General features: G+C 43.6%; 1 protein-coding gene across 1 annotated transcript; it reads left to right on the top strand.

Moving 5' to 3' along the window:
* Positions 1-482: 482 nt before the first annotated feature.
* On the top strand, positions 483-24,031 carry LOC102207667 (constitutive coactivator of PPAR-gamma-like protein 1 homolog). The gene is made up of 17 exons (XM_005726711.1): positions 483-1,264; positions 2,263-2,509; positions 2,594-2,676; positions 4,591-4,719; positions 7,108-7,198; positions 7,928-8,016; positions 8,099-8,349; positions 9,386-9,473; positions 9,566-9,787; positions 9,923-10,094; positions 13,051-13,300; positions 13,430-13,544; positions 14,139-14,348; positions 17,528-17,726; positions 17,839-17,977; positions 18,374-18,470; positions 22,519-24,031. Exons 1-17 carry the CDS (start codon positions 791-793, stop codon positions 22,828-22,830), a joined length of 3,168 nt encoding a protein of 1,055 aa, XP_005726768.1. The 5' UTR covers positions 483-790; the 3' UTR covers positions 22,831-24,031.
* Positions 24,032-25,140: the final 1,109 nt, after the last annotated feature.

The raw sequence follows: 25,140 nt of genomic DNA, 5'->3' as shown, positions 1-25,140 counted from the left end.
CTAAAAAAAAAAAAAAATAGCCACACTCATCTACAAACTGGAGCGGTAACCTTAACATAACATCTATCTCTACGCTAAAGTCACAAGATAATGAAACAGACAAACTGCAGTCTGGAGCAACAGCCACAGAGTCATGAAATAAAACAGCCATCAATATATTTGGATTGATATCGCATCTTTTTTCTTTTTTTAAAAAATAAAACAGAACTACCTTCCAGATCCATATTTTTCACTTCGTGACCAAATCTGATCACAAAACTACAGAGCTAACGGTAGTCATGTTTCATATACAGTCTCTGTATAAAAGGTCTTTAATTTTCTGATTTTATTTTTTTAATTCAGGCAAACAATAACAACAACAACAACAACAACAACAACAACAAACAAACAGTGAAGCACCGACAGTGTACTCTCTTGCTTCTCACGTGGGCCTCTCGAGCCTACGTGCCTTGCGTTATATCGTCACGTGCTTTCCCTCTCGCTCTCCTCCGGTACAGACTAAGGATCGCAGTCATGGCTTCGTGAAGCGACACATGGCATCTTGAAGCCATGAACCAAATTAATAAACACAACAAACAACAACAACAACTCACCGGAAAGCGGACACATTTAAATAGCAGGCGTGTTTGATTTCATTTGTAATTACAGCAACTCCGGTAATATCTCCAGCTAGCAGTCAGTCACACTGGGGGAGAGGCGCACTGCAACCTCCCCCGGTTTATTTTCCTATGATAGCCAGCTTTCTTTACCGTCACTTTTAAGTTTCCGTCTTTTCTAAGAGAAGCTCGACATGGGTGTGCAAGGTTTCCTGGAGTATATTGAGAAGCACTGTCCCAGCGCTGTGGTGCCGGTGGACCTCCAGAGGTTGGCTCGGGGGAGTTTGGTTGGAGGTGGCCGGCAGAAACCCCCTCAGAGTCCGCTTAGGTTGCTGGTGGACGCCGAGAACTGCCTCCATCGACTCTATGGGGGCTTCTACACCGACTGGGTCTGCGGGGGCCAGTGGAACCACATGCTGGGCTACTTGGCCGCCCTCTCCCAGGCCTGCTTCAACGGGAACATTGAGCTCCTGGTGTGCTTCAATGGCGCCCTGGAGAAAGGCCGTCTTCACGAGTGGGTCAAGCGGCAGGTGAACGAGAGGCAGACCGCTCAGCAGATCATCAGCCACGTCCAGAATAAAGGCACCCCACCGCCCAAAGTCTGGTTCCTGCCTCCCGTGTGTATGGCCCACTGCATCCGACTTGCTCTCCTCAAGTTCCGCGTCGGGGTGAGTGGAAACTCGGCCCGGCAGTGTCTGCCTGTTGACCTGTGGACACAGCCCGAGTTAGCCTGCTAGCTGCCCACCTTGTCACCACAGCATCCTGACCCACGATACGATGCTGTTCCCACACTTAGACAAGTTCTAACCTGCTGTGCGAGGGTGGGCAACTGCGGTGGTTGACTAGTATCCAACAGGTTGCTGGTCTGAGTCCCAGTTCAGATGCTGGCCCCCCTCTGTCAGCGGTCACTGTTTGTCCAGACAGGTTTGGCATAAACGAACAAGTCCCTGTTTCACTGGAAGAACGTAACTTCATGGCTGAGGTTTAAATGATCTCAAAACAAACAAACTACTAACTGTAAAGATACTTTCTGCTCAGATAATAAAACGATGAGCTGATGAGATAAAGTAGAAAGTTCTGACAGCGTCTCTGCCTCCACCTCCATCACACAGCTGCTCGATTTGTTGGAATCTGGTAAATTAATGCAGTACGCCACAACTTCACACTTACATTTAAGACTTGTAGTGTGTGTTCTTTTTAACACACACACCAAAAATAAAGCCCTAATTTTACCTGAGGCACAGACCTGCAGGTCATTGAGGTCAGAAACATGTTCTGTGGCTCTTCACAGCAATGATAGTGATGTGTTGACAATATGGCTGAACTGTTTATATATTTGTACTAATCCTAATAAAGATGGCATACACAGGATCTTTCTTTTAGTAGCCTGTTCAAGTGTGACCACAGAGCAGGCAGCAAAGTGAACGTGAAAGTGGTTACAGTGATTCTGCTGTAACAGTGAATACAGACAGAAGACTCCAGTCCTACTGGTACACGTTTATTATAAGGCTGTAACATGACAAAAAGTAATCAAGTTGTGGACTTATGAGCAAGGCTCACTCACCAACAGCTCACACGAGTGTGCTCCTCGACTGTAGTTTTCTTCCTGTGCGTATTCTTCGAGTGCTTTAGCGTTAGCTCAATTCCTGTCTGTGGCTCTCCTCAGGTTGTCCAGAGTGTGGAGGACCACCACCTGGAAGTGATAGCCTTATGCAGGAAGAGTGGCTTCCATGGTCTGGTGGCTTACGACTCGGATTACGCCCTGAGCAATATCCCATACTACTTCAACGCCCACATCCTCAAACTGAGCCGCAACGGCAAAAACCTCACCACCAGCCAGTACCTGATGCACGAAGTGGCACGGCAGCTCGATCTCAGCCCCAATCGTTTTGTCATTTTTGCATCGCTTTTAGGTTAGTGTTGTAGTTTGAGCAAGTAAGGTTGGTGGAAGCGTTTGCCCCGGTGAGGCTGACGGATACATGTTTTCTTTTTAACAGGGAATCACTTACTGCCTGATGAAGACTTGGCTGCCTTTCACTGGAGCTTACTTGGTCCAGAGCATCCCTTAGCATCTTTGAAGGTAAGGACTTTCTCTGAGAGCTGCGAGAGCTGTCGGCCTTGTGCTTAAATATTATGGTTACTGGTCATTCGTTTGCTCGTGCAGTGCACATCCTTGACTGATGGGAAGGAAAAGTGCACATGTTTTGCATTCAAACATATGGTAGCAAGCGCCAGCGACGCCTAGACTGAAGTAGCTACCAGCAACAGCGCAGGATCTCATTGATTGACATATGACCTGGTAGAAAATAGAGGCGTTACCTAGGCAACTGGACCCCGGAATGTCTGCAGGTGACCAGCTGGCAGCTTCAGAGCGATTCAAGATGAGTGAAGTGTTTCCTGTGTGGGCGTTGCTCAGCACACAGACAACCATTCATCCTCCTAGTCACACCTGTGACCAAATTTTAATCACCAGTTATTAGTTGGTCTTTATTGGTACTCGCGTCTATGTGACATCACCCATTTGAGCGCACCCCCACTTCAGACCAGTAGATGTGTTTGCATGGACTCGTGTCCTGGTTATGATAAAGTTTTTGAAGTATGTAGTTGTTTCGTTAGCACATGTAAACATGATCAGAGTATTTAAAAACTTTAATCGTTCTTTTTTGGTTTTATTCAACCTGGATTTGGTAACGGGACTCCAGGTCCAGCCTCCGTCCCTGTAAGTCGGCTTTAATTTGAGTGTTTGGCTCTCAGATTATTGTACATACACTGACCTTTATGTTTAATTAACTAAAACTTCTACTACAAGTCTCATTAACCCAGTCACACACGCATTCATACATATCTAGCACTTACACTCACACCAGAGGCAATTCTGGGTTCACTGTCTTGCCAAAGTGATCAAGCCGCTCTGTCACCTGAGCCACAGCCACTCGCCTTGTTTAACATCACTGCTGTCATAAGGAAAAGCACACTTATGATGCTAACCTGGTATTAGTACCAGCAAGTTTCAGCAGCTGCCCTCAGGTAATAGTTATAGGTACATCTACCTATTTGTGTTTCTCAACATATCACACCTGCCTAAACTAACATCACACAGTTACCAGGATACTAGTATTTATTATGTACACAGGACACGCAGAACCCAAACATCTGTTTTCCGTGTAAACAGCGTTTCGCGTATATGACCTCGGATAAACCTCATACCCGGGTCCATGAAAGTCACAGGAACCACAGTGCTGTGTAGAAATATCCAGAGCATTCACATCCAAAACAGGCATGTGCTTAATGGGTTTCATATCTGTTCTGTCACAAAGCTTGTTGTATTGATTCTGTATGACCGTCCAGATCCCACAGAGTGTTTCAGAGCCATGTTTGCAGGATTGGAGATCTTCAGTCCATGCACAGTTTGACACGGACAAAACCTCTTTGCTCAAAATAGCAGTCTTCTCTTTCATGTAGTGATGAAGCTGTCAAAATGCTCTCAAGTTGACAGCACAAGACTCAGATTCTGTTTGTGGTGCTGCGGATGGGCGAGTTCACTTGGACGTGTGTGGATGTGCACATGATAAAAGATAACATGCAAAGTTCTTTGTTTGCCGCATAAATGTAAGCAGCCTCACTTTCATTAATTCCAGCTTAAGTGAGTTCATTGTCGTGGCACCAGAGAGTCTAATGAACAAAGTTCACTTGACACTGTTACGGTGGAATGATTCACAACACGAAGCACAATCTAAGCTTTTTGTGCACGAGTGTTACAGTAGTCGACATTTCAGTTTGATGTGGACATACTGCAGACACATCCGAACATGTTCACAAACCAGCAGACACCCCTGGGCCCGAATCCTTCTCAGATACACTTTACTTACAGAGGAAGAAGACACTTTTACTTTTGACTTAAATCATTTGTGCTTATTGATTCGTAACCTTCCCTCTTATGCAGTGAAGGCTTATATAAGCTTTGGCTGCGTTCAGGACAACCTGTCTTTCACAGGTGCGTGCCCATCAGCTCGTGCTTCCTCCCTGTGATGTTGTAATCGAGGCCGTGGCCGACTATGTCCGCAGCATCCCCGACATCACTGACCTGGAGACCATTGGCAAGGACATCTTCAAGAATTCACAGGTATGAACTTTCCAAAAGCCCTTTGAACAAAGTTTGAATGTTTTGCTCCACCCTGTCATCCCCTCTACCCTTGGTAATGCAAACAGTGAGATATTTACAGATTCAAATGATTTAGCTTCACAGTAAGTGGTTGGACCAGCTAAAACAGTATGCTTGACACTGCATTTGACTTATTTTCGCCTCAGAGCTATAGTTCTGTTACTCACCTTTTCTGAAAATCTTGTGAATGCAATAACGCAGGATTTTGACATTCCTACCGTAGGTGTATCTGCTTGGAAGCTGAAGGGTAGCAGTGGCAGTTTCATATGTTTAAAATCCGTCCTCATGTAGTTCGCCCTTCTTCATACACAGCCAGTGCTCGGGGGGGGAAAGAAATGATATAGATGAGATAAATGAGCAGTTCTCCCAGTGCAGTCACATTAACCTCGAACCGCCAGGCAGAAATATCATTCTTCTGTTTTCTACCAATTGATGATGGATCAGTGAAACTGCTCCACAAACACTAATTTGAAAGCATGTGGGACTGAACCTGTGTTCATCAAGTTTTGCTTATATGTGGTTATGAAACACGACACTCTAGTGAAACAGATTCGATTTATTGTGAAGCTCCAAATGACGACATTTAATCCCATCAGTGAGCTAAAAATCCCTCTGATTTTCAGGCAGTCACAGTCGATCCTGATTCAATTCAATTCAATTTTATTTATATAGCGCCAAATCACGACATAAGTCGCCTCAAGGCGCTTCATAGATACAGAGAAAAAAACCCAACAATCATATGACCCCCTATGAGCAGCACTTTGGCAACAGTGGGAAGGAAAAACTCCCTTTTAACAGGAAGAAACCTCCGGCAGAACCAGGCTCAGGGAGGGGCGGCCATCTGCTGCGACCGGTTGGGGTGAGAGAAGGAAGACAGGATAAAGACATGCTGTGGAAGAGAGACAGAGGTTAATAACAGATATGATTCAGTGCAGAGAGGTCTGTTAATACATAGTGAGTGAGGTAGAAACACCCAGTTCATCATGGGAATCCCCGGCAGCCTACGTCTATTGCAGCATAACTAAGGGAGGATTCAGGGTCACCTGGTCCAGCCCTAACTATATGCTTTAGCAAAAAGGAAAGTTTTAAGCCTAATCTTGAAAGTAGAGATAGTGTCTGTCTCCTGAATCCAAACTGGAAGCTGGTTCCACAGAAGAGGGGCCTGAAAACTGAAGGCTCTGCCTCCCATTCTACTTTTAAATACTCTAGGAACAACAAGTAGGCCTGCAGAGCAAGAGCGAAGTGCTCTAATAGTGTGATATGGTACTACAAGGTCATTGAGATAAGATGGGGCCTGATTATTTAAGACCTTGTATGTGAGGAGCAGGATTTTGAATGAAGCCAATGAAGGGAAGCCAAAACAGGAGAAACCTGCTCTCTCTTTCTAGTCCCTGTCAGGACTCTTGCTGCAGCATTTTGGATTAGCTGAAGGCTTTTCAGTGAGTTTTTTGGACATCCTGATAATAATGAATCACAGTAGTCGAGCCTGGAAGTAATAAATGCATGAACTAGTTTTTCAGCGTCACTCTGAGACAGGATATTTCTAATTTTAGAGATGTTGCACAAATGGAAGAACGCAGTCTTACATATTTGTTTAATATGTGCATTGAAGGACATGTCCTGGTCAAGAGACTGCAACTCTGCTTTATTAAAGGATCCTGATCATCCTTTAATAAATCCAGTTCACATCACGTTGAAGTGATTCTTTGTGACTTTGAATTGACTGAGCAAGAAAAAACAGCCGTGAATGGGTCATGGAGCTAGAGCCAGCTAAAATGATCATGTGACAGTTTTCAGATGTAGTCCTGTTGATTAAAGATGCAGAACGTCCGTGCTCTAAATAAAATCTGTTGATCTGCCAGATGTGCAGGTAGACTGCATACGCGTGCCTCCTTTAGCATACACTACACCACAAACAATAGAAAGCTTTGGGAAAATTGATTATGAAACAGGTTCTGACAGGTGGTCTCTCTTCATTATGGCTTCAGTTTGGTATTAAGTCTAGTTGTATGGCCAGTTTCTGTCCTTTACTCCTTTATTTTGGTGACACCGACACATAAGGGATCAGTGAGCTCTGAGCTGTGGCGATGAATATGTAGTCGCAGAGGATCCAGCGGGATGCTCAGAAAATGGGAAGATGATGAAGTGGTCTAAACACATTATTGAGCGTGCAGTGATTGATTCCATTTGAGTTACCTAAGCTATGTATATTATTTTTACTGCATGTTTTAGTAGAAAGTGGTCAAAATCAGGATAAGAGGAATAAAGAATTTGCTTGTTTGAAAGTGAATTTGGAGATTTTTTGTGTTTTAGACAGAAATACTCTGTTCTCTCATTTTTTTCTTTTAGTCTTGCACTGATGACAAAATCTTCCGCTTCAAGAAGGCAGTGGAGTACTACTCAGTGGCCAACCAGCCCCAACATTTACCTCTACAGTTGGGTGGGTTTTCGCCTCATCTCACCATAAACTGAAAACTCTGGAGTTCGGGTCAGCAGCACTGATCCGTCGAGACGCGGCGCTGAGACTCAACACTTTAATATTTCATTTATGACATTAACGTGCAGAGTTTCTGCTTTAACTTGAGTTTACATCAAAATGATACTTTTTTTAAAGTTTCCATTAAACTACTTTTGGGTTCCGTCTGTTCGGAGACTCGCTGCTGTGGGGGGATGTACAGTAGATAACGTTGAAAAGTATAAACTGTAAATGTTATTTATGGGGAGTTTAACACAAAGTGTTCAAAGTTTAGAGGTTAAAAAGCATAAAACTAAACTGAGTTGATTGGACATGTCACTGCTGACCGAAGCAGCAGGTCAAACGCACTGAACAAATGTAAAGGAGTGTTTTCCATCTTTTTATACAGCCTGTTACTCATATTCAGATAGACGTATCAAAACTCACTGGACTAAATTTGATCATTTTAACAGTGAAAGAGCTTCTCAGAATAAGACGGCCTGCAGTCCACCTGCTCAGGTGCATTTTCTTTGGCTCTGTGTTCGGTTCTATTTGAAGCTCTTCAAATGCAGTACTGCTCCTACACGGTTCTTTGCCACTTAGTAACCACTATCAAATTTCAGTGTGAATGTGATGAAGCACATAAACTATCTGCGTTTGTAAGTGTAGAAGTTACTTTTCATATGAACTAGAGGTTTCGTGTTTGTTTCACAGTTAGACCAAAACACACGGGGGTGCCAGCCGCAGTGCCATCTCCAAAACTACTCGCCATTCCACAGGCGCCGCAGCCTGACAAACACGGGGTAAGAAATCCAGCCAGTACCACGGCAACGTGCTCCAGCTGCCTCAGCTTTCCTGATGCTTCTGTGTCTCCCCTGCCTTCAGGTCCAGCACTCGCACACAGACGCTGTGGTGGAGGGCAGCCAGTCTGTGGACTCGGTTGAGAAAGCTCTCCCAGAGCAAAAGAGCTTCAGCAGCATTTCTCCTGAAGGGAGGCACACTCCCCTCTATGAGAGATCCTCTCCCATCAACCCCAGGCAAGCCGGCAGCCCCAACCACATAGAGGCTCCTTTCTTCAATGCCTCCTCCACGTCGTCTTCCTCAGAGAACGATGAGAGCTCTGGCACAACTGCCAAGTGAGTAGAGCTCAGCATGTCCTCACTGATGGTGTGCCGCTTCATCAGCGGCTACACTGACTGTTTGAGGTCAGCAGCAGTGGGAGAGGACAAAGGTGAAGGTAGCTGTAAGCTAGTTTGTGCTTTATTCAGTCAGGACCAATGGACCTGGCCTAGAAATACAGTAAATTTGCTTTTGGCAGCTTTTGGCTCTTTTATGTGAATATGTAGAAATTGAGTAGAACAGCAGCGTGAGCCCAGCATAGAAAGAGCATGCATCGGTGACAGCTATCACATTAAGACAGACACCAGCAGCAGCCAGGGTAGAGTTGGTTTGCAGCTTTTGAAGAACCTGCTCTACCAGTCTGGGTGTCATCTGGATCCGCAAATGGGCTTAGGGTTAGAAGGTCAGGGATACAGTTGGGGTTAGAGTGACCTCATGTTTGGGTTTTGTGACCTTTATAGATGGAAGCAAAAGATTCCACAGCACAATAATCCACAGAGCGGTGGATGGTGTCGGCTGGCTCGCTCTTTCTTCCTATAAACAATCCTGCTGCCATCTGTATCAGAGAAACACACAGCCCAGAGCAGATTGTTCGGTCGCTCAGTCCTGTTCTGACATCGATGTGTCGATTGTGGGTTCTTTTGCCAGTGGACTCTGGGCACTCTGTCGGGTCTGTGGTTAAATAGCCACAAACTGCAGTAAACAGACACATTTCAAGTTTTTGACACAGTAGCTTTTTCATGCGATCAGAACACATAAGCCTCCCTTTTGCACATATCACTGAGCCTCTGACTGCCATGACTTTGTCACCAGCTCAGGTTTCCTCCCTGGACTGGTTCCAAGATCAAGAACCGCTACGCTCTGTTGGAAATGATGCGTAGGCAGGTAGTACGTGACAAAGTAAAGGGTCAAAGGTTTCTTAGTGTGATGTTGTGCCAAAAAGATTCTAGTCATTGTGAATGGCAGTTTATTTGACTTGTGGCTGATTGCTGTAAGAGACAGTAATGCTGAGCACTTACCTGTAAATGCAACAAACCTGTTTCCCTGTTCTAGTCACGTGAGCAAGCACACTGAAGAGTGGCACAAAAATGGACAGGCTGCTCACGCTTCCAACACACCAGAGAGAGGTGAAGGGGCGAAAGTGAGTCTAGCTTGACCAGTACTACATATTGGTTGATGGGGAATCTGACAATAGACTTGATTGAACATCCCCACACCCCCTTGTGTCCTCAGACTGAGCTGTGTGGGACCTCTGCTGTGAACCTGGGGTCACAGGATGGAGATCTCCAAGGCTCGAATGCACAAATCCCCTCCCTGCTCTCCATGCCCACCAGGAACCATATGGACATTACCATCCCACCTCTCCCTGCCGCGGCCCCCGAGGTCCTGCGGGTTGCCGAGCACAGACACAAGAAGGGCCTGATGTACCCCTACGTCTACCACGTCCTCACTAAGGTCATCTAGACTGCTTTTATCTTTGACGTGTTGTATTTGGCATATACAAACTCTGCATGTTGGTAGAATGTGAAGTGCCTGTGTTGAGCGGCCTTTGTCACTGTCCAGCACTGATCTAACAGTGTGCCTTTGCAGGGAGAGATTAAGCTGTCTGTCACCATTGAAGATGAAGCCAACAAAGACCTGCCTTCAGCAGTGCAACTGTTTCGACCTATCCGTCAGTATGTTTACGGAGTGCTCTTCAGCCTGTCAGAGGCCAGAAAGAAGGCTGAGAGACTCGCCATGAGGAAGAACTGCCTCCCTGAGTGTGAGTTATGATCAAACCGCTCCTTTATGTCTGTTTAACACTGTAGTGAAAACTCACGGGCGGGGATTTTGAGATTAGAGTAAGACTGAGAGCAGGGCTCTGCACTTCCACTGTTTTTTCTTTCTTAGAGGTACTGGTTTCAAGTTTCAAATAATGAGGCTGGTGTGAAATGTCCCAACAAACATGCCCGTGCGGGCTCACTGGGGCTGTGTGCACAAGGCAAACCCACACAGGCCCCGAGCGGGTGTGCCCACTTGGGGCCACAGCAGCCAGGGCCCTTAGAAAATAGTCACTGGGACCTTGAGAGGTAAAACTGTTGTTGGGCAGACATGGGCCAGTGAGTGTTTTCGTAGACAAACAGTATGGGTTGCACACAGAATTCCTGTTAGGAGCCCAAAAGGAGCAAAACTGCTGTGGGACACACGGGGGAAACGTTTTTTGTTCATCCACAACTATTGAGTGTGGGCATGCGTGGGGTTGTGCTGGTATCAGACAGAGTATTTTGAACTGAACCATGCAAAGCTACTCTAGTATGTGTAGTCCATAAGGAGAGCTCTTTTGTTGCATTAGTTTGTTATCTACAGGTGCGTCAGTAGCAACTGTGTCGGACAATTCTTAATTCTGATTTGGATTTTGTTTCTGAGAACTATAACTCATAACAGATGACTGTTCAAACCGAGGCTGCTGGCTCTGAGCTCCAAACAACTTCAGACACTTTTACTTGGTCAGCTTGTTTAGAATATCCAACGTCAGCTGCATGAAAGTGATTCAAGTGTCTTGTTAAGTTTGTTGCTACAAACCATTTTGTGGTAATTCTCTGTGACAAAGTGGGTGAGCAGCTGTCACACTTTTATAATTTCATTACAAGTTCATTTTCCACACTACAGAGGTCCTTCGTTTATTGTGGGAGTCGTGTTCCAAAAATAACCAGCGACAGGTGAAATCTGCGAAGTAGCCAGCTTTATTTTTTACAATTATTATAGATGATTTAAAACCCGTCACTACACACTTTATTCACTTTTCTCAGACAGGCACGAACATTTTCACACTTTTCTCTCTTGTTTAAACTCTCAAAGTTCAAACCTTCGTAGAAAAATCAGTCCAGTATTATAGAATGAAACCAAGGATCAAGCCCTGTTTTATGTCCAGAACATGGGAACAGAGCAGCTGCCAGAGAATTCAACATAAACGAATCACTGGTACAGAAGTAGAGGAAGCAAGAAGAATGAGCTGAGTAAAGTTTGACTTATCTGACTGTTTTGTTTCGCTCAATGCGCCTTATAATCTGAAAATTATGGTAACTTTACCTTCCTTTAGCATGTCCAGAAGTCCACCTTTTTGTGCGATGGTTAGCATCTTCCTCTGCCTTCTGGGAGCTACCGCAGCTGCCTTTGACGGTGCAAAACGTTTCGTTGACATTGTTGTGTTTGTTGTGGAGAAAACTTAGAAACATACAGTGCAGCACTTCAGAGTCACACTGCTCGGATCGAAGATTTATGTGAATTTGACAAGCTGAACGCATTCAGTACTGTACAGCCAATCAGGACGCAGAACACAATGCGCCATAAAAAATAAAAAGAATTTTTAAAAATGCAAAATTGCACAAAAGAAAATCCACAAAACAGCGTTACAGCGAGGGACCACTGTCCATCATGTGGTTTTTTCTACCATACATGTGCGTATTTGCTATAGCTTCACATGCTAAACTTGGTTTGTTTGTGTTAGCATTATGTTGCAGTTAATATCAAAGCATGTACAAGTCATAATTATAGTATTATATTGTTATAAATATTGTTCATCCATTCTCTTCCAATTATCCACATCAGGGCGCGCGGGGCTGGAGCCTATCCCAGCTACCACGGGGCGAGAGGCAGGGTAAAGCCTGGACAGGTCGCAGAGCTAACGCAGCGAGACAGACAACCTTTCACACTCACATTCACACCTGTGGGAAATTTAGAATCACTACTGAGCCTAACCCCACTAACTGCATGTCTTTGGACTGTGGGAGGAAGCCGGAGAGGAGCCACACAAACACGGGGACAACATACAGACTCCACACAGACAGACCGGCCTTTCTGTGTGGAGTCTGTGAGGCAACAGCGCTGACCACTTGGCATTGTGTTTGTTTGTTCTGAGCCACCATGCAGGTCATTGTTGACATCACTGCGCTAAACCAAGCAGAAGGGTGCTCTACTTGTAGAATTGTTTTCTTTTGTTTCTTTTAATGTGTATTTTTCTTTTATAGGGACGCATTTAGCTGTGTTAATGATCTGTGAGTGTTTAGTGACTGTTATGAGATTTTCATATGTACACGTTAGATTTACAGGCTTGAGCTGTTGGTACTGGGTAGACTGATTAGCTGTGAATTGACAGCCTGCATAGAGTCAGTCAGAGGTTGTTTCCGGTGAGCAGATGATGTGTGCCGCTTCTTTTTGTGTTGGTTTGTTTAATATGGAGGTCTAACTCTCACATGTCACAGACAACACTCTAAATAAACTCCTCACCTCAGAAAACTCCAAATATTATTTTTACCTGCCTGCCCTGACTAGCTTACATTCTGTATTGTTGACTTGGGTTTACTTTGGTGAGCTTTGTGTCTTCTTCATTCAAAGTTAAGAACTCGATTACAGCCATAGCCACATGCTAACCACATCTGGCTGTGAGTGTGTGCGAGTGACCGCTGTGCATGAAAGGGACCAGCATATAATCAGATTTGAGCGATTGACTCGTCACCGGTCTAGGCCAAGATCGGTGAAAATCATCCGATTCTGGTTTCGGTCCGTTCGACCACTGTTGATACCTGTTATGTCTTCAGGTGTGACTGGAACCTTTGAGTCATGATCAACGTGTAAATAACAGCTATTGAGCCCTAATACTGATATAAAGCTGGCTTTTAAACATATTTTTTACATGCTATAAAAGTACGAATCGCTCACTATTTTTTGTCCTCCTGCAGACACACATGTCATGGTTAAAGAGTGGGCTGCCTACAAAGGCAAATCTCCCCACACTCCAGAGCTGGTGGAGGCTCTGTCCTTTAGGGAGTGGACATGTCCCAACCTCAAGAAGCTGTGGTTGGGGAAAGCCGTGGAGGACAAGAACCGCAGGATGAGGGCGTTCCTGGCCTGCATGCGCTCTGACACCCCGGCCATGCTGAACCCCGACAACGTCCCCACGCCCCTCTTAGTGCTGTGTTGTGTGCTCCGGTGAGTAGCCACAGTCTGACAGCTGGAAGCAGTGCGATGCTAAAGTTTAAGGGAGTGAGGATTGATGAGGACGGGCTCGATCGGTTCCCGCTTTCTGTAACACTGTTAATCTTCTGTGTTTTGCTTCAGGTTTATGTTACATTGGCCAGGAGTAAGAATTTTGCGTCGTTACGAACTTGACGCTTTCCTAGCTCAAGCACTTTCTCCTAAACTTTATGAACCTGACCAGCTGCAGGAACTTAAGGTGATTTTATAGTCTTGATTATATGAGGAGCGTCTGAGAACTGCATCCGGGAATATCTCGGCTATAATCTGCTGCTCAGTCATCCGTTCCCTTGCTTTGTATTCCACCTCTTTCTCTTCTCTGGACACTCCTCATGTTCCTAAAAACAAGCTCTGCAAAACACTGTTTTGCAGAGCTTGTTGTTACTGAAGCTGTAGCTTTGTGTTAAGAGATGTATTTGTAGAGCTTTGCGGGATTTCAGTGACGTGTGTGGATGGTTTATAAATTCAAGAGAAGCTGGATCGATTTGACCCTTTTTAATTGAACCATCCACACGAGCTGTGCGCTTTCCTCTTTGTGGTCTCTGTGTGTAGCTCCCCTCAGCCTGTGTCAGAACATCTGGGTTGTGTGTGTTGGCTTTCTGTCTTGGCTCGATTAGCTTGTTCGTCGCTGTGTTTTAGCAGCTGAGTGTGAATGGGCTGCTTACACCTGCTCTGTGCTTCGCTTTGCAGTTCCCCCGTTTCAATCTGAATGGTCAGCAGGGCTGTTAGGGGTTGGTAGTTTTTTTTCTTTCATTTCAGCATTTTAGAAGTTTTTCATATTTTGCTTCCACAGATTGACAACCTGGACCCTAGGGGAGTCCAGCTGGCTGCTCTGTTCATGAGCGGCGTGGACATGGCTCTGTTCGCCAATGACGCATGCGGGCAGCCGATTCCCTGGGAGCACTGCTGCCCGTGGATGTACTTTGATGGCAAGCTGCTTCAGAATAAACTCGTCAGGGCCAGCAGGGAGAAGGCCCAGCTCATCGACCTCTGTGACGGTCAGGTAGATTCAGCCGCACCAGTCTCACGTCAGCAAAATACGCTCCAGTATTAAGGTTGGGATAGGGTTTTCTCATGCTTCTAGTGTATTTGAGCCTGCTGTATGTGCCATTAATATTGTTGTTGTAGCTTAATGAGTGATGCTAACTTTACACTCTCAAAGCTGTGCTGTAGACATTCAGGGAATCAAACAGTTGAACAAAACAAACCCTAAACTGTGTCCTGTATGGGGTTCAAAACATATATAAACAGAATACCATTTGCCCAAAAATCAACCCTCTGAGCTCTATGGTGGCCACGAACAAGCTGAGAGGGAGTTTTTATGTTTTGCTCTCCCTGCACAAAAATAACAATGCATTATAATCAATGTTGATGTGAATCAATTACATGCCCCAGACTCTACTATTAATAATACAAGAAATTCCAGTAGCAATGCAATTATAGAAAATTGCGAGATGTGATGTTGTCTTCCAGCTAGTGCAGTGGACAAACAAACTGGTGTTTAAAGGGTTAAAACTGTGAAACGTAATAACTATTTTATATTTATGAAAAAAACTAAAGTTAGTTAAAAGCTTTATGCAGAAAAAATGGCAACAAAACATAAAAATGATCAAACTTACAGACCTAATCTGTCGGTGGACACTTTTGGCCTCAAACAAACTGAAAGGGTCGTGATTTTGAACAAACCCAGAGGGATAAGTATATGCGTCCCCGAGTGCTGCTATTGGTTATTTACCTTCATGCTCACACTAGAGTTGGGCAATATGTTCTAGTTTTCCAGCTGAGCATCTTCAGTCCAACAACTGACTGTGGTGTGTGTGCAGAGCCATCTTTTCCTATTTGGACCTACTTACATGTAAAAATGATTAAAAGACTTACAGTTATGGTTTGCATTAACTCATCGTGAGCATGGGTTGAACTGTTCTCTCTCCAGGGTGGAATAATTGCATAGCTGCTTTAATGACTTTTAAAAAAGGTGCACAATTTAGAATTTTCTGTAATTCACACACGGTCAAAAATATAAAGAAAAGCTCAGATATTTACATTTGCTCACTGTTTTAATAAGAGAGAAGGCCAAGGCCTTATAACTTCTCGTTAGTGATTATGATCGACTACAACAGGTTGTTTCTCTTAGCCAGCATAAATAGTGTTTGTTTGACAGCATTCATTAGATGGAGCAGTACTCAGAACAGTGGGACAGGCCAAGGAGCTCAGCGAAGAGCTAAAAGGAGAATTGTAGAAAGGTTTCTCAGTGCCAGTTAAAAAAACAGTTGTATGTAAGTACAAGTTATTTAAAGTTGTCACCATTATGCCAAAGAAGAAGGCCTAAACTGTGATCCTCACATGAGAGAAAATTGGTTAGGATTTTCAGGAGCAACCCACCAAGGCTCAAGCCTGTCCACGGTGAGTGTTACGTTGCCATGGACTGAGAGGATACAGACCGAGAAAGAATCCCCAGCTTTACATCTAGAAGAGTAAGGATGAGGCTTTCACACCCGAGAACGCTTGGGAAACTGTGAAACATGGACACGATTGGTTGTTCTAACAGGACACACATCAAACATCATACAGTTCTAGCTTGTTGGTAACAAAAGCACCTGGATAAGGTACAACTTGGTATTGGGTATTTAACTGGATATTATTGTGAAGGTCTGTATATATAATCAATTCAAACCTTTGCATTTTAATCATTAAAGATGTGTGCTGTACAGTTGTTCCACCCTGGAAACAGAACAGTTCCAAAGAATCATTAAAATTGCCGTAACATTCATGCCACGAGTGTATGTAAACGTCTGACCACAACTGGAAATGAAGGAGTGTAAAAAATGGGTACAACCTGCTATTAAACAACGGCAAAGAACAGCTAACAATATTCCAGCATCTTGCCTAGAAAAGCATTCTGCTGTATTTTATTAGCTCTGAAATGTGTCTGAGAAAGGAAGCGTGATTTCCACACTGGTGATGAAGTTCCTTAAACTGACCATAGAGGGCAGGGTCTCTTCAGCAAAGCAGTAGCTACTCAGAAGAGTAGCTACATTTGTAGCGATATATGTAACTACTCAGAATGAGAAACAAAATTGTTTTAAGTGACTTCAAACAGGACAGGGTTGTGGGAAGTTTCTGAAAACTATCTCTAGGTTTTACGGAGAATGGTCCAAAAAAAGTTCTCTTGATGAAAAAGCCTTATTTATGTCTGTGGTTAGAGGAGAATGACTAGAAGGCTAAAAGCTAAAGGGAAATGTTTTCAATAAGCACTGGTCACAGACGAGGTCTGCAGGAGAACGCACAAATCTCGAAGCAGATGCACTGCAGAGACAGAGAACCACACTGGTTCACTTCTATCAGCTAACAACAGAAAACTGAGGCTCCAGTTTTCACTGGCTCATAAAAATTGGATGAGAAGATTGAGCAGCTTTTGCCTGGTTTGAGCCTCGATGTCTGTTGTGACATTTTGGATGCTAAAATCAGTATTTGGTGTTAGCAGCATGAAAGCATGGATCCATCCTGCCTGTATTAGCAGTTGAGGCAGCTGCTGGTGGTGTGTGGACATATGTTCAGCATCATTTAAATATCGCGGCCAGCCTGAGTATTGTTGCTGACTACGTTCATCCCTTTATGACCATAGTGTACGTATCTTTGATGGCTCCTTCGAGCAGCGTAAGCTCCTATAATTCCAAACTGGTTTCTTGAACATGATGATGAGTTCACTGCACTCAAACGGCCTCGACAGTCACCACAACACAGCAGCTTTAGAGTGTGGGGGTCGTCTACTGAGTGCCTGAAAATAGGGAACTGACTGAAGATGCCTGAGATTGAAGGTAGTCTGCACACATATCATTAATCTTTAAAACTGCACATTTAGTTTAACGCATTCTTAAAAATTTTAAGGCTGTTCCTGTTGTTTTGTTGAAACTACTGTTGAGCACCTGTTGTCCCAGATCTCATGAATCGAGGCGAAAGGCCAGTTTCATTTTACCGTGATTTAATCAGACACTGAACATTTTCTTGTCAGACGGTGAGCACCGCAGCTGATCTAATGAAGCTGTTAAAGGGAGGCACTGTGTTTAACTGACAGCAGTGTGATATTGATTTTATAGCTGCTGATTCAAGAGGCTGATGACTGCACAGACAAAAAGAGCTCTCTGTGTTAAGCCAGTGCTTGTGTGATATCTCTCTCTTCAGGCTGAGCTGGCGGCCAGGGTGGAAAAGATGCGTCAGAGTATCCTGGAAGGTCTCAACTTTGCTCGGCCACCTCATCTGCCTCCTTTCCCCCCACCGCCACCTCTGCCTCCTCACGGGATGCCTTTCTACCCTCCCACTGGTTATTTCTACAACCCGCCTCCAATGACGCCTCCTGCAGGGAGAGGCTGGGGGGTGCCCGGTGAGTTCTGCTCTTTAAAACATGTAGCCCAGATTAAGGTCATTTCTCACAAGTCTTCAGAAACAAAGCGTGGTCTTAACATTTGATGCCAACTTCTCGCTGTTTCTGTAAGGATTGGAAGCAGTCCAAACACAAGGTGGGAAGCTGGAGATCGCCGGCACTGTGGTGGGTCAGTGGTCTGGCACACGACACAGCCGAGGAAGAGGAGGCATCCCTCTGCAGGTGGTGTCTGTCGGTGGACCAAACAGAGGGTAACGGCAGAAAGATCGAACGTCTCGCTCATATTACTTTGAGAACAGACTTTTCCATCATTTACGTTACACAAACTAAGAAAACACCACTTTCTTCTTTTTACAACTGCAGAAAATGAGACAGTGTCATTCACATCAGCATATCGCGCCCATAGTGAAGTAATACGGCTCGATGCATGAACTCACACATTTTTCTAGACTTCTCGCATCTGAACTTTGTGTAAAACGATCAGGTTTCTTTGTAATACACTTTATGACTGGTCCTGATGTATGGTCTAAGCCTTCCTGTCTATAAGCTCATGTAAAAAGTACTTGTTTTTCATGTAGAGATTCAAAATGTGGCAAAAACAGCAGATTAAAATGAATCTACAGTGGAAATCTGTCTGCTTCTTGCAGTCGTCCAAGAGGCGTGATTTCTACACCGCTCATAAGGACGTTTGGTCGGGGAGGACGGTACCACGCCCGAACCTTCAGGAGCCAGGGAACGTACCTGGTAAGTCAGTACTGATTTCATTTTATTTGGAGGGACTGTGCAGAAAAAAACATTATCTATGAAAGAAACAATAACACTGCTCTGGATTTCTAATTCCATCGATGCAGACAGGATCCCCAGCACAACAGATAAACACTAACTGTTGTGCAGTTTGGTCCATATATATTGGACACTGACACAAGTTTAGTTTTTTTACCTGTTTACTGAAACATGTTCCAGATAAACTACGGACACAATGTGCAGACTCTCAGCTTTCATTTGAGGGGATCCACATTCAAACTGGATGAAGGGTTTAGGAGTTTCAGCTACTTAACATGTGCCACCCTCTTTTTAAAGGGACCAAATGTAATTGGACAGTTTACTCAAAGTGCTATTTCACTGGCAGGTGTGGGCATTTCCTTTGTTATGTCATTATCAGTTAAGCAGATAAAAGGCCAGGAGTTGAAAAAAAAAAGCAAAAGTGTGGAGAAGGTGTGCAGCTCATGATCCAAAGCATGGCACAGAGGCAGTGTGATGGCTGTGAGCGGCACTGGCACACTAGTGTTTACTAGCATTAAAAAGGAAGAAGCCCAACATCTGAGTTCATCCATGAGTTCAAGACTTCAGGCTGTCTTTGCCAGCAAAGGGTTTTCATACAAGTGTTAGAAATGAACTTTTTATTTTCAGTTATTCAATCTGTCCTGTTGCTTTTGAGCCCCTGAAATGAAGAGATTGTGTTCTTTTGTTCAACCCACTGAATTAAAGCTGAAGGTCAGCACTTCATCATTGTGGTAATGTACAGAACCACAATGTCTGTCCAAATATGTTTGGACCTAACTGTACCCCACTGACCTCCATACATACAGGCAGCGATTTGAGGCCAAATTTCACATTTCATTCATCGCTCTATCAGACCTGTTGCCACATCTTCAGTCCAGCTCTTGTGTGGCAAATCCCAGCATTTCGTTCTGTTTTCTTTAAGAACAACAGATGAATGTGTTATTTATGAATTAGTGCCGGATGCATCTGTCAGGCCACTGCTAGATCTCTGTCTGCTTTCAGTTTTCTCATCTTTTTGAAGGACACACTGCACTACAGTCCAGTGTAAAAGCTTGTTTATGAGTTTGAAACCTGAATGCTTATATTAATAAGTAATTGTGTTGATCTAGTTTAAAATACTGACCAAAGCAATAGTGACTGTACTTTTGCCATCATTGGTTATTGACCATCATCGACCATTTGAAGCTTTAATCTTCAAGATGATCATCAGTGTCTGAAATTCTCAGTGTTTGTCACACGTGGATTTTGGTACCAGAGAAACGAATAATTCCTAAATTGAAGCTCAGCCTGCAGTTTGCTTTCCCAGGAAGGTACCTCACAAAACTCCCGATGCAGCTGTTGGTTTTTCCACTGTTTAATTACGGTGCAAAACCAGAACACAACCATTGTGTGAGCTTTCAGCATGGGAACATGAGAGGGAACTAAACAGGCTCCCTGCATGTCTCTGGGCTTCCTTTTGCTGCTAATTAACTTCTAAATAACTCTTGAGTCCTTTTGTTTGTTGGCAGGACTTCCAACCCACAAATGCATTTTTCTGTGCCGCACATGATTTTCAATGGAGACTTTTGTAACATGTGGGCCTTAATAAGCTCTAAATATCCTCTTCTACTGTATCACACCATTGAAAACACACAAGTTATTTTCATTGTTTCTGTGTTTCTAAATGTTTCCGACATTTTCTGACCTATGAAGGTCATCACAGTGCACAGTGCCTTCTGGGTCTTTGACTGGTTGCATCTAACATCTACTATCATCATTTCTACCAGTATAAAAATGGCTGTATTTGACTGTTATCATCTAAAAGAAACAATGAGACTGATATTTTCTGTCTGATATTTTCTGTCTGATATTTTCTGAGTAAAAAGTAGAAAAATGCTGATATAAAATGACAATCTTCTGAAGACCCACAACTCTGTTTTCAGCACTTCTGGTGTTGAATTTTATGCATGTAGTCCAAGTACTCACAAAACCTGCTGATTTCTTTTAGATATCTTCTCTATCTTATAGTTTGCGTTTTGCTGTTGGTCTCTCTTTTGGCGGCTCCCTTTAGGGGGCGCCATAGCGGATCACCTGCTTCCATCTCAGCCTGTCCTTATCGTTCTGCTCCTGTCACACCACCGCGCTGTATGTCCTCCTTCACTGCATCCATAACTCTTCTCTGAGGTCTGCTTTGTCCAGTACATTCACTGTCCCTGTTCATGTCTAAGCCATCTCAGCCTTGCCTCTAACTTCGTCTCCATGCTGTCTTCAGCTTAGCCTCCTGTGTCTTTGTCAGTGCCACTGTCTCCAAAATCGATCTTCTTCACCTCGCTCGGTCCCTCTATATTTCTCTCTCCAGCCGTGGCAGATGGCTGTTTGTCTGCGGTCTAGTTCTGTTAGAGACCACTTTCTGTTAAAAGTGAGTTCTTCCTCCCCACTAGAGCAGGGCGAAATCACCAAAAATATTTATCACCATATACATTTGAAAATGTGCGATAACGATATAACTGACGATATAATTGACACGAGACAAAATACTTTACAACTCCACAACTTTATTAGTGCAAAAGAAAATAAATCAATGTATTTTCACTTAAACAAGCAGCATTAAAGTTATGTAAAAATTTAAAGTGCAAATGCAAATTCCTCGCTGACAGTTTAACCAAGTGGAAACTGGCCGACATATCCTCAGCACAACCATGTTTAATATCCACAAAACTTAAAAAGAGGTTATACACACACAATACGGTAATATTATGTTGAAGCACAGTACGTATCACTCCGCGAGGCTCCGCCTACGATTCATACATAAGGCCCACGGGATTATAAGGGGCTCTGTCGATTTTCAGAAAAATCAAAGGATTGATTTTAAGTGTGCCGTATTTTCCAAAAAACACGGTAATAACGACGGCCCGCTAGCATGCTCTGCCAAAAATACTGCTTTGTTGTGTATCTGACGGGCGAAAGCTAAAACAGTTCCCCACCACTGAAGCTGCAGCATTTTTACAAACCAGTTCTGGTTCATCCGTTTCTTTCAACGATCCGCTTTCATCCTTCTCATTCGCTGCCATGCTTTTTCTGCCATGTGCGTATGAAAACAAAGGCACTGCGCATGTGCGTTTTACTCATATTCTGTCGCGATATTTCATTTTCGTTGCCCAACATTACACCGGTGTTACCGTGAACGGTATGATATGGCCCAGCCCTACTCCCCACCTTTGCCATGTGCGATCATTAGATTGCTGGGGCTCTCTCCCTCTCTTAATATTACAGGCTCTTCTTTAGATGACCATTGATGTGAACAGGCACTACATAAATGCAGTATAAACAACAATGGTGAGATTTTTTTTAACCTACCAAACTCAGAAATCTACAGCTTTTTAAAAATATCATATTATAACTGATGACCATCACACCACAGGCTCTACTTGCTTAATCTATTTGAAAGCAGTTTTAGTGTTTAAACCTTTCTCAATATGGAGATGTTACACGTGGTTAGAGCCATTGGACTGTGCAAAACTTAACAGCTTGCTTCATTTCACAAGTGTCAATGTGCATCATTGACAACACATTAGGCAAAATACAGTAAATAAACAGGGGTGACTTCACTTTTGAAGCAAATTATGTCCCTCAGTTATTTCTATCTATGTAGTCTATAAGAGTCTAAAGATCAAAGAACCAAATGGGTTCTCTGATCTTTTTTCCTAAAAGATTTTAAGTCACTGTAGCCCAATCGTGTTCCCTTTCGAGCTTTGCTATATTTTAGGCAAGCTACATGACTGCATGCTGCTGAGCTTTCTCTTCTAGCATAACTAGTTTAAGTAACAGACAGTGTCACCTTTGAGATGGCGTGCAATCCATGCATTTTATCCCTACACTTCACCTGTTTAGAGCTTTGCCTTTTGGACATGTTGCATAGGCACCGTGTCCAAATGGCAATAAATAGAAAAAAATGGGTGGATGATAAAGTCTGCATTCTCAGGATTTCTTTGAAGAACCCTCACCGTCATTTTTTCTGTCTGTCTACCAGAGCAAGCCTGCTTACAAGCCTGCTCAAACATCTGGAAACAACCTAGTGAAGGACCAAAAGAAGCCCAAGCAGGAGGAAAAGAAACCTGCACAGCACGGTGAGAGCTTAGCCATGGAGAACGGTGTGGAGGACAAGGAGCCAGAGCAGCTGAACGGAGAGAGAGAGGAATGTGGGGCTCTCATCCAACCTGAAAGTGCCTTTAGCAGTGACTCCAAGACGTGCAATACTAATCCTCACTTAAATGCACTAAATGTAGACAGTGGCTGCCATAGAGATGAAGGTCTAGAGGTCACTGTCTCAACAGAAGATTAAACCTATTTTTCTAGAGAGGGTGAAGGATGAAACATGGAGCAAGGTTAGGAACACGAGGAAATATGGAAAGCTTACATTCATTGTGCTTTTTTCTTTTCAAACAAAGAAACGAGATGTAATTCGGATCCCTCTCTCTAAACACACGAGATCCTAACACCGGTAACCTGGAGTCACTCACTCCCTTGTCACTTCAAATCAGAAGGTTACTGCTTGAAGACGCTTTAATTTGAAAATGTGAGTTCATCTGTGTTTGACCTGCTTCTAGTACTTACCGTGTGCAGGTATGGATTTTGTGTTGTCATTGTAACCGCTCAGTGAAACAAGTGAGGCATAATCTTGTGCTTCCATCACCACTTTGAGTTGTGTTCATGGTTAAACAGCTCTGTCCCTCACTAGACGTGAGCTCCACGCTGTTTCGCTTATTTAACTGTAAGTAACGCCTCGAGAAACAGCTCGCGAATCACACGCAAACAAAGAAAGCTTGAATTGGGGTTTTGAGCTGTACTCGAAGCTGTAGAGCTGTAGTGTTGCCACTTTGATAGAAATCTTCTGCATGGTTCGCAGTCTAACCAGTGTGTAGTTATTATGCATGCTGTCCTTTTTCTTCCATTCTTCCCGGTGCCCAATTACAAATTAATGAAACATCTAATACCAACAAAAGTCCCAAAAAGTAGTTGTTCTAACCTGGAATCTTCTTGTGATATTGACCTCTGTTGCATTAAAAAAAGGTTATTTAGCCACTTTGGAGTAGTGTATTCATGCTATATTGTTCTGTTACTGTTTCCTGTTTTAGTCAAAAAAAAGAAACTCACCCTTTGTGTAGCTAAAAGGCAGCGTGCTCCACCTTTAAATCAAAACTTTAGCCATTAACCAGTAATCATTAGGGAGATTTCCTTTAGTGTTATTTATACACTTGTAATTCCTCTTCACCAGAATCATCATTTCATGTTTTCACTTAATACTGCCAAAGCTTTTCATCTATCACTAGTGATTGGAGAGATGGTGTAATCTCCTACCCCTGTCCCCCTTGCAAGAGCTAAATGGGTTACCTTCTGTGTAAGTTGATCAGAGTTTCCGCCTAACTCTTGGATTGTAAAAGAATGAACTGCTGATGGGTTTGGTTGAATGTTCGTGGATTTTGGTGTGGTGTACTTGAAGGCAACTTAGCTACAATGCTTAATAAAACTATATTCTTTTAGTACACACTGTTGGTGGTTTATTGATCTCTCTTAACACTGGGACATGTAGTCATAACACTGTGGTGGGCTGCTAAGTTTACACACATTTTTATTTTTTTATATCCAAATGACAGTCAAAAGAAAGATTCTGCACCTACACCCATTGCCTGTCTTCCGCGAGGCTAAGCAGATACACTGCAAAAGCTAGCAAGCTACTGGCACAAGAATAGCGGTGCAATATCACACTTTTTACTCCCCCACCTCCCAACATCATAGGAGGGAAGAGAGCTGGGTACCCCAGGGAGAATGGATGATGCCCAGGATGAAGCTGCCTATTGTACTTTACCTTATTATCTATCATACATAAACTGTCCAGGAGTGGATGATCATATTAAGCATGGCCAAAGTTTCAGATAATAAGGTCAGTGTATTTACCATGTGATCCAAAAATGCCCACAATATTAGAGACTGAACAGAGAGCGAGCACCTGGCAACTGTGGGGAGGAAGAACTCCCTTTTAACAGGAAGAAACCTCTGTCAGAACTACACCTGGGGAGGTGCAGCCGTATGCTGTAACTACTTGTTGGGTGAAAGAGAAGAGACCACAAACTGTGGTCCTCTCCCACACAGCTCTATGTGCCAAACAAAGTTGTCATCCGGTCTTTAAGTGATGACCTGATGAACCCTGTTTCCAGGTCCAAACTACTCTGCATGTATTAAGGCTGTTGTGTTTTTAACATGTGTTAATGTATCTTCTTCTATTTAATCTGAACAAGCCCCTAAAAAAAGTCAGTGATCACTGTCAGCCTCTCTCGGTTTCTATCATCACTATTCATCTGCAGCATGTTTTAAAGCTCAGTTTTTAAAACCTCACATGTAACTACAGCCCAGCACATGCAGCAGTACATTAATAACTAACCTCGTATTGTGGATGGATTATCTCAGTTGTTCTCCTGACTGAAGTTTGGCTCGTTTACAGCTTCCTGCCATGCGATTGCATTTGTCCCTAACCATCGGGAACCCTCACGTTAACAGCTGTAAGCAAAAGGACGTTTTCTTTGGACTCTATGGAAAAACCTTAGTACACATCCCGTGATTTAATAGCTCGTAGAAGCACTTTAGCAAAAACTTG

This window comes from Pundamilia nyererei, unplaced genomic scaffold, assembly GCF_000239375.1.
Source record: "Pundamilia nyererei isolate P.nyererei 1_Seehausen unplaced genomic scaffold, PunNye1.0 scaffold00021, whole genome shotgun sequence".
NCBI classification, from domain to species: Eukaryota; Metazoa; Chordata; class Actinopteri; order Cichliformes; family Cichlidae; genus Pundamilia; species Pundamilia nyererei.
Note: the sequence above shows the minus strand (reverse complement) of the source record. Positions and strands in the feature narration are given on the sequence as shown.

Coding starts and splice junctions, on each gene's coding strand:
- LOC102207667 (XM_005726711.1), top strand. CDS start 791: ATGGGTGTGCAAGGTTTCCTGGAGTATATTGAGAAGCACTGTCCCAGC. Junction 2,510..2,593: donor CATTTTTGCATCGCTTTTAG/GTTAGTGTTGTA, acceptor TCTTTTTAACAG/GGAATCACTTACTGCCTGAT. Junction 14,349..17,527: donor TCGACCTCTGTGACGGTCAG/GTAGATTCAGCC, acceptor CTCTCTCTTCAG/GCTGAGCTGGCGGCCAGGGT.